The 8,892-nt window shown below is 63.1% G+C and overlaps 1 protein-coding gene across 2 annotated transcripts; it reads left to right on the top strand.

Annotated features, from left to right (window-relative positions):
* NEK2 (NIMA related kinase 2) lies at positions 1–7,146 on the top strand. Of its 2 annotated transcripts, none has more exons than XM_060178389.1 (8): positions 1–155; positions 1,701–1,918; positions 2,008–2,248; positions 4,282–4,358; positions 5,366–5,492; positions 5,863–6,076; positions 6,300–6,422; positions 6,688–7,146. In XM_060178389.1, the coding sequence occupies exons 1-8, from the start codon at positions 60–62 to the stop codon at positions 6,903–6,905; spliced, it is 1,314 nt and encodes a 437-aa protein (XP_060034372.1). In that variant the 5' UTR covers positions 1–59; the 3' UTR covers positions 6,906–7,146. The 2 variants fall into 2 exon arrangements, with proteins under 2 accessions (XP_060034372.1, XP_007531166.1); XM_007531104.3 differs by having other exon boundaries at positions 4,276–4,358.
* Positions 7,147–8,892: the final 1,746 nt, after the last annotated feature.

Below are 8,892 nucleotides of genomic sequence, written 5' to 3'. Positions count from 1 at the left end.
GCGGGGCGGTGCGGTGCGGGCGGTGCGGGCGGTGCGGGCGGCGCGGCGGATCCGGCGTCATGCCCGCGCGAGCGGAGGACTACGAGGTGCTGCACACGATCGGCGCCGGCTCCTACGGCCGCTGCCAGAAGATCCGGAGGAAGAGCGACGGCAAGGTGGGCGGCCGGGGGGCGGCGGTCGGGGCGTCTAGAGGGTCTGCGGGACTGGGGCATCGGCCGGGGGCGTCTAGAGGGTCTGCAGGACTGGGGCATCGGCCGGGTCGGGGCGTCTAGAGGGTCTGCAGGACTGGGGGCATCGGCCGGGTCGGGGCGTCTAGAGGGTCTGCAGGACTGGGGCATCGGCCGGGGGCGTCTAGAGGGTCTGCGGGACTGGGGGCATCGGCCGGGCCGGGGGCATCTAGAGGGTCTGCGGGACTGGGGGCATCGGCCGGGGGCGTCTAGAGGGTCTGCAGGACTGGGGCATCGGCCGGGGGCGTCTAGAGGGTCTGCAGGACTGGGGCATCGGCCGGGGGCGTCTAGAGGGTCTGCAGGACTGGGGGCATCGGCCGGGCCGGGGGCATCTAGAGGGTCTGCAGGACTGGGGGCATCGGCCGGGGGCGTCTAGAGGGTCTGCAGGACTGGGGCATCGGCCGGGGGCGTCTAGAGGGTCTGCGGGACTGGGGGCATCGGCCGGGCCGGGGGCATCTAGAGGGTCTGCAGGACTGGGGGCATCGGCCGGGCCGGGGGCGTCTAGAGGGTCTGCGGGACTGGGGCATCGGCCGGGTCGGGGCATCTAGAGGGTCTGCGGGACTGGGGGCATCGGCCGGGTCAGGGGCGTCTAGAGGGTCTGCGGGACTGGGGCATCGGCCGGGGGCGTCTAGAGGGTCTGCAGGACTGGGGGCATCGGCCGGGGGTGTCTGCAGGTGGGTGAGGGGTGTTCTGGGCCGGGGGTCAGCGGAGGGGCCGGGGGCTCTTCCTGGCGTTGCCCCTGATCATGCCAGGGTGACGCTCTGGTGGGGCCGCGCCTGCCTCCTGCCCTTTCTCCTCCCTGAGGGACCTAGCAGCTGCCGGCAGATGGCATGGGGACTGGCTCACCACACCCTCTCTCTTGTCGCTATATATATATTTAGTTTTTTTTAATTTTTATTTTTATTCTCTTGTTACCTTTGTTTATTGTTGTAGTTATTGTTGTTGTTGATGTCGTTGTTGTTGGACAGGACAGAGAGAAATGGAGAGAGGAGGGGAAGACAGAGAGGGGGAGAGACAGACAGACACCTGCAGACCTGCTTCACCGCCTGTGAAGCGACTCCCCTGCAGGTGAGAAGCCGGGGGCTCGAACCGGGATCCTTATGCCGGTCCCTGCACTTAGTGCCACCTGCGCTTAACCTGCTGCGCCACCGCCGGACTCCCTGAATATGTGTTTATTATTTTTTAATATGTATTGTTAATGAGGGAGACTGAGGCCGGAGCACTGCTCACCCCTGGTTCATGGTGGTGCTGGGGATTGAACCTGGGGCCTCCGAGCCTCAGGCTGGAGGGTCTCTGCAGACGTGCAGGGCTGTCGGTCCAGTTTCTCTCTGAGTCCTGCCCGGCTCACGCCGTCACCCAGAGCAGGTAGGCGAGAGGCTGCCGGCGGGCGTCCTCCTGGGAAAGGGGCCCCCCAGCAGGCGCTGAGCGTCGTCCCCTTGGCCTCCGCGTTGACGGCCTCCCTGGAACCTGCAGGTCCTCGTCTGGAAGGAGCTGGACTACGGCTCCATGACGGAGGCGGAGAAGCAGATGCTGGTGTCGGAGGTGAACCTGCTCCGAGAGCTGAGGCACCCCAACATCGTGCGCTACTACGACCGCATCATCGACCGCGGCAGCACCACCCTGTACATCGTGATGGAGTACTGCGAGGGCGGGGACCTGGCCAGCGTCATCACGCGGGGCACCAAGGAGAGGTGCGGGGCTGCGGCGGGGGCTGAGCCGGGGCGCCGGGGTCGCCGTGTGTGTCCGCTCTGCTCGCTCACCGCGTCCGCTGGGCTTCCAGGCAGTACTTGGAGGAAGACTTTGTCCTCCGGGTGATGACGCAGCTAACGCTGGCGCTGAAGGAGTGTCACCGGCGCAGCGACGGCGGCCACACGGTGCTGCACCGGGACCTGAAGCCGGCCAACGTCTTCCTGGACGCCAAGCAGAACGTGAAGCTCGGCGACTTCGGCCTGGCCCGCATCTTGAACCACGACACGAGCTTCGCCAAGACGTTCGTCGGCACCCCGTACTACATGTCGCCGGTGCGTGTTTGTTGGAAAGGCAGATCAGGGCAGAGGGCTTCGCTTACTCACTCATTCATTCCTTTTCCAGAGCCCTGCCCAGCTCCGGCTTAGGGTGGTGCGGGGGCTTGAACCTGCGACGACGCGAGAGCCTCAGGCGTGAGAGTCTCTGCAGAACTGTTACGCCGCCACAACCCAGGGCTTATTTCTTTATAGGCAGGAGAGAGAGCGGACATCGCCTCCCCGAGTCCAGTGCTCACCCCTGCTCCCCCTCCCGCACCCCAGCAGGCCCCTCACTCAGCACCTCCCTTTACACCTTGGGCTCCACACAGCGGCCCTCCACGCAACGCCCATGCCGGGAGGTTGGGTCCAGGAGGCCCCAGGAGAGCGGCCTTGACCTGGCGCTGCTCTTTGCTGCTGGGGAGCCCTCCACCCCTCTACCCTCCACTCCTCTACCCTCCACCCCTCCACCCCTCCACCCCTCCACCCCTCCACCCCTCCATCCCTCCACCCTTCCATCCCTCCACCCCTCCACCCCTCCACCCCTCCACCCCTCCACCCCTCCATCCCTCCATCCCTCTACCCCTCCACCCCTCCACCCCTCCACCCCTCCACCCCTTCACCCCTCCATCCCTCCATCCCTCCATCCCTCGCTTCTGTGGCTGGTGTCTTGCTGTTCCTTTTCCAGAATTCCCCACGGGTGTGGGCAGGGCAGCTCTGCACATCGGTTTCTGATTGTCCATCTTCCTTCTGTGGCTGTTTCCTTGGCATGTGAGTCTCAGATGGGAGTTTGAGCAAAGGGCAGGAACTGTTGACGGCTATTTAGAGAGCGCTCGGTGACTAGGCAGCCAGTCAGAGAGAGAGGGCTCTGTGCCGGGCGAAATCTGAACAGGTGGGGGCCTGTTTTCTGTTCAGCAGTTCACAAACACTCCTAGGATCAACTGCCTTCGACATTTGTTTCCCAGTTAAATTAAGAGATCTGACTACAGCACAAAACTGTAAATCAGTGACTTAAAAAAAAATTCCCTTTTATTGCCCTTGTTTTATTGTTGTAGTTATTATTGTTGTCGTTGTTGTTGGATAGGACAGAGAGAAATGGAGAGAGGAGGGGAAGACAGAGAGGGGGAGAGAAAGACAGACACCTGCAGACCTGCTTCACTGCCTGTGAAGCGACTCCCCTGCAGGTGGGGAGCCGGGGCTCGAACCGGGATCCTTATGCCGGTCCCTACGCTTAGTGCCACCTGCGCTTAACCCGCTGCGCCACCGCCCGGCCCCCTCAATGACTTTGTCTTTGAGTAAGATTGGACGTGGTCAGAGGAGTGTTGTTTTTCCTCACTGGGTCAGATTACCAACAGAAAGCCTTGAACGTAAAGGAAATTGTCCAGAAGTGGCTCTTGGGAAAATTTGACGCATGGTGATTGCTTTGTTCTCTTCTCTCCTGCGCCGTCATCCGCCCAGCCAGGCCCGGGCCTTGCTCACCAGGGGCAGTGTCAGGCCCGGCTGCTGTGCGGTGACGCTCTGGAGCCCTCCCGGTCCCCGGCTGGCCTTCCTGTTCGCTGAGCACAGAGCTGTGGCAGGAAAGAGACACAGGAACGAGCACGTTCGCGGTGCGGATAGTGACTCCAGCCGGGCTCCAGGCCTCTGCTTGCCACCCGTGCGGGCGCCAGAGCGTGCTGGCCGTGCCGGAGCCGTCTGGGTGCTCCTGGACTCGCCACACTGAGCCCTCGGGTCGAGGGTGGCAGCCGCTGGTTCGCATGTGACCCGAGCGTGTCAGCAGAGTTCACCTGCAGGGTTCCGTCGGGGCTGCTCCGTGACGTGTGTGGAGGACCAGATATGAGTGCGCTTTGCGACTGTGATGCGGTTTGCTGCCAGCCTCCTTACAAGCTTTGAAACAAAGATTGACTTTTTATACGTCTATATTTATCTTACACCGTGTGAGAGATGCAGAAAGATAGGCTGGTTTATGGGGCTTGAACCTGGGCCTGCAATCTCAGGCGCGCAAACAGCCGCCCAGCAAAGACTGACCTGTAACTTCTCTCTCCCGCCAGGAGCAGATGAACCGCATGTCCTACAACGAGAAGTCGGACATTTGGTCGCTCGGCTGCTTGCTCTATGAGCTGTGCGCCCTGATGTGAGTGTGTGCGGGCGCCCGGTCCCCTCGCCGGTCGGTCGGCACTGGGAGGGCAGAGGGAGCTTGGCGCCTGGGCCTGGGGCTTTGGAGAACAGTAAAGAGCTTCAGCGTGTGGCCTGGGAGCCGGCGCAGTGATAAAGCATCGGACTCTCAGGCATGAGGTCCTGAGTTCAATCTCTGCAGCACATGTGCCAGAGTGATGTCTGGCTCTCTCTCTTCCTATCACTCTCATTGATAAATAAATAAAATATTAAAAAAAAAAGAGCTTCAGTTCTGTGGCCTGGGAGGTGGCAAAGGGAGAAAGTGCTGGACTCTGAGTATGAAGTCCTGAGCTTGATCCTTGGTGTTTTCTCTCTTTTTCTCTCTCTCTCTCATAAATAAGTAAATAAGTAAGACATTGTCTCTCAAAAGAAGGGGGGTGCAGGTGGTGGCGCACCTGGTTAAGCGCATACACTAGAGTGTGCAAGGACCCCGGGTTCAAGCCCCTGGTCCCACGTGTAGGGGCAAAGCTTCACGAGTGGTGAAGCAGGGCTGCAGGTGTCTCTCTGTCTCTCTCCAATAATAAATAAGAATTTTTTAAAAACTTTAAAAAAAAAAAAAAAAGTATTTCATTGACTTTATTTCAGTGAGGGAGAGACCAGAGCCCTGCACAGCTCTAGTGGTGTTAGGGATTGAACCTGGGGCCTCAGAGTCTCAGCGTGGGTGTCTTGCAGACCTTGATGCCGTCTCCTCAGCCCAAGAACTCCAGCCCCCCCCCCCCCAATGTCCCTCGAGCTGCTCCACAGGTCAGTGGTCAGCTGGGGAGTAGGAAGGACTTTTGCCCCTGTGGACATTTGGCAGCTTCTGGAGATGTTTCGCCATGTGAGGGGAGCTCAGGTCCAGCCCTGCCCCCGGGTGCCCCCAGCAGGGGCGCACAGACCCGCAGCCCAGCTGCCCCCAGCCCCGGGTCCCCAGAGGCGGCTCCCACTCCGCCGGGGTTGGCCTCCTGAGCACCCGCTCTCCCCCAGGCCTCCGTTCACAGCCTTCAACCAGAAAGAGCTGGCGGGCAAGATCCGCGAGGGCCGCTTCCGCCGCATCCCCTACCGCTACTCCGAGGCGCTGAACGACATCATCACCAGGATGCTGGACCTGAAGGTGGGAGCGGGCGGCCGGCCGCAGAGATCGCGAGGGCGGGTGGGCGCTGCCCTGCGCCGGCCCTGCTTCCAGCCCGCCCTCCACCGCTCCTGTGCTTGGTCTCTCATTCTTTCTCTGCCCCCCACGCCGTCCTGCAGTGCTAGAGCCCGGTGACAGCTCAAGTTAGACAAGTCGAAATAGAGCAGCAGGCATGGGCGTCTCTCCGGTGTGCCCTGTGGTGGCCCGGAGGACCCAGCTCAGCCCACCCACACGGGAAGCCGCCGGCACCGGCTCAGAGGCCCGAGGGGGGGTGGGTGGGAGCCGAGCCCCGTGGGCAGGGCCTGGCCACAGCCCAGAGACTGAGGGCCCTGCCACCGTGTCCACCGTGCAGGACTACCACCGGCCGTCGGTGGAGGAGATCCTCGAGAGCCCCCTGATTGCGGCCATGGTGGCGGAGGAGCAGAGGCGGAACCCGGAGCGCAGAGCCCGCCGCTCGGGGGAGCCCGACAGGCCGCGGGAGCCGGTGCTGAGTGAGCTGAGGCTCAAGGAACAGCAGCTGCAGGAGCGGGAGCAGGCCCTGCGCGCCCGGGAGCAGCGGCTGGAGCGTGAGTGCGGTGGGGGCCTGGGGCCGCGGGGCCTGGGGTCTGGGGCTACCCTCTGGGGGGACGTGGGGCCTGGGGTCTGGGGCTCCCATCTGGGGGAATGTGTGGCCAGGGGTCTGGGGTCTGGGGCTCCCCTCTGGGGGAACGTGTGGCCAGGGGTCTGGGGCTCCCCTCTGGGGGGACGTGGGGGGACACGGTCCTGTTCTGAGCCCCCCTGCCCCCACAGAGAAGGAGCGTGAGCTGTGCATCCGGGAGAGGCTGGCTGAGGACAAGCTGGCCCGAGCTGACAGCCTGCTGAGGACCTGCAACCTGCTCCGGGAGCAGCGCCTGTCGCTGGCCGGGGATGCAGGTAGGAGCCGGGTAGGGTGGGAGGTGGTGTGGGGCCTGTGAGCGTGGGTCCGAGCCTGGGGCTCTGCCCTGCCTCCCTCTCTCCCTCTCTCCCTCTCCCCCCTTCCTCTCTCTCCCTCCCCCTCTTCCCCTCTCCCCCTCCCCCCTCTCCCTTTCCCTCTCCCCCCTCCCTCTCCTGCTAGTGGGAGCAGGAGGAGCGAGGGCGGGCAGGTGGCAGGTCCCTGGGCTGGGGCCCCAGCGCTCCTCCTCTCCTCCTCTTCCCCTAGAAGCCCTGGAGCTCCCGGCCTCCGCCCTCAAGAAGAAGGTCCACTTCAGTGGGGACGGCAAGGAGAACGCCGGGAGGGTGGACGGCGCCGAGAGCTCCAGGTCCAGGTGCAGGGACCTGAAGAAGCGGCTGCACGCGGCCCAGCTGCGGGCACAGGCGCTGTCGGACCTGGAGAGGAACTACCAGCTGCGGAGCAGGCAGATCCTGGGCATGCGCTAGCCTGGCCTGGCCGGGGCAGCGGGCAGATCCTGGGCATGCGCTAGCCTGGCCTGGCCGGGGCAGCGGGCAGATCCTGGGCATGCGCTAGCCTGGCCTGGCCGGGGCAGTGGGTGGCGAGGGCCAGGCCGGTCGCGGTGCCCGTGTTCTGTGTGTAGCTGTGACGTCTCTGTCCACCTTTCCGTGTGTTTCGCCGTCCGCCGGGCGGTTCTTCAGCAATAAACAAGACGCCTCAGGTTCCCGAGGCCTGTGTGCTTAAGAGTGGGTTGCGGGCCGGGGCGGGGGCCCCTCTTGCTGGGTCAGCTGGGCTCAGGAGACCCCATGGCACTGCTGCTGCTCGAGGTGTGGCGGGCGCTCTGCCTCCCGGTCGCCTCCTGGTTTTGGCGGTGGGCCTCCGGCATAGGGTTTATCTTTTTAATTATTTTTTACCAGAGCCCTGCTCAGCTCTGGCCTGTGGTGGTGGAGGGGACTGAACCTGGGACTTCGGAGCCTCAGGCGGGGGTGTGTGTGTGTGTGTGTGTGTGTGTGTGTGTGTGTGTGTGTGTGTGTGTGTGTGTGTCTCTGCGGAACCACTGTGCTGTCTCCCCCGCCCATGATGCTGGTTTTGATCATTTCGGTCCCTGTGGCGCTTTCCTGGGCGAGCTAGTGTGAGTGTGAGGAGACCACATCTCAGTCAGGGCCACTAGCAGAAGAAACGGTCTTTGTCCCCCTTTCGCCGCCTGCCGAGGTTGAGGTGTGGGCCCATCAGGCAGGGTCCTGACCCGCAGGGGGCACGGGGCCGGGTGCAGCTTCAGATGATGTGGTTGGGCCTGTGGGCTGCAGGCAGGGCGGGTGAGGGTGGGGAGCAGGGGGAGGCCAGGGTGGAGGAGGCGAGTGAGGGCAACCGGGCAGCTTGGGCAGTGCCAGGGCAGGGCTAGGAAGTCGGCAGGGCTCGTAGCTTAAACTCTCCCTCCCTTCCTTCCCACCAGGGCTGTCGCTGGGGCTCAGTGCTGGCACTACAGAGCCACTGCTCCTGCTCCTGGTGGCTGCTTTTCTTCCTTTTCTTTCTGTTTTATTATTATTTTTGATTACCAGACCCCTGCTCAGCTCTGGTTCATGGTGGTGCGGGGGCATTGAACCTGGGACTCGAGCCTCAGGCAGGAGACTTTGCATAACCATTCTGCTGCCTACTCTGCCTTCTTTTCTATTTTATTTGCTAGGACAGAGGGAAATTGAGAGGGGAAGGGGAGTTAAGGAGACCCCTGCAGCCCTGCCTCACCATTTGGGAAGCTTTCGCCCTGCAGGTGGGGAGTGGGGGCTCGAACCTGGGCAGTGTGTGAGCTCGACGGGTGTACCTCTCTCAGAAGCTCCAGGTTCTGCCTCTGCCCCCAAACAATACCCCATTTGTCTCGCCCCTGAAGCAGCAGCATGAACCTCCCTGGTGGGGACAGTGTCTCCCAGGGCCCCCTTGAGCCCCCCCCCCCATGTCTGCGGGACCACACCCCACAGCCGGGCGGCCTCTGCGGGCCAGAGCCAGGGAGTTTGGCTTTACAGTTGACCACAGTGACCGTGAGGTGGCGCCATGGCTCTGTCAGACCAGAAGCCCGGCCGACCTCCCAAAGCCGCCCCTGCCACTGTGCTTGGCCACTGCTTCCTCCCGTCCTCACTCCCGGGGTGGGGGTGGGGGGTGGCCTGGCCAGGGTCCCGATTACACAGTAGACCGGCCTCGGTGGCCGCCGGGTGGAGACAGCTGGTCCGGCAGGTGGATGAGCTGTCTCATGCCTTACCACGAATAAGGCCCAGGCCCCAGCCCAGCACCACATGGCAAAGTCAAAGGCACCAGAGGAAGAAGCTCCAACGTCTCTGTCTCTCACTCTCTGAAAGCAGTGAATTCATGCATACGGCGACCCCCAAAGCAGACAAAGGTCTTCCGAGTTCATGGGGGTGACTGAACTGTCATCTGCTGCCCCACATCCCAGGCAGAGGCAAGCCAGGCCCCCAAGCACCTGGC

Source organism: Erinaceus europaeus, chromosome 19, assembly GCF_950295315.1.
Source record: "Erinaceus europaeus chromosome 19, mEriEur2.1, whole genome shotgun sequence".
In the NCBI taxonomy this organism is placed as follows: Eukaryota; Metazoa; Chordata; class Mammalia; order Eulipotyphla; family Erinaceidae; genus Erinaceus; species Erinaceus europaeus.
This window is presented reverse-complemented; position numbering and strand designations above follow the sequence as displayed.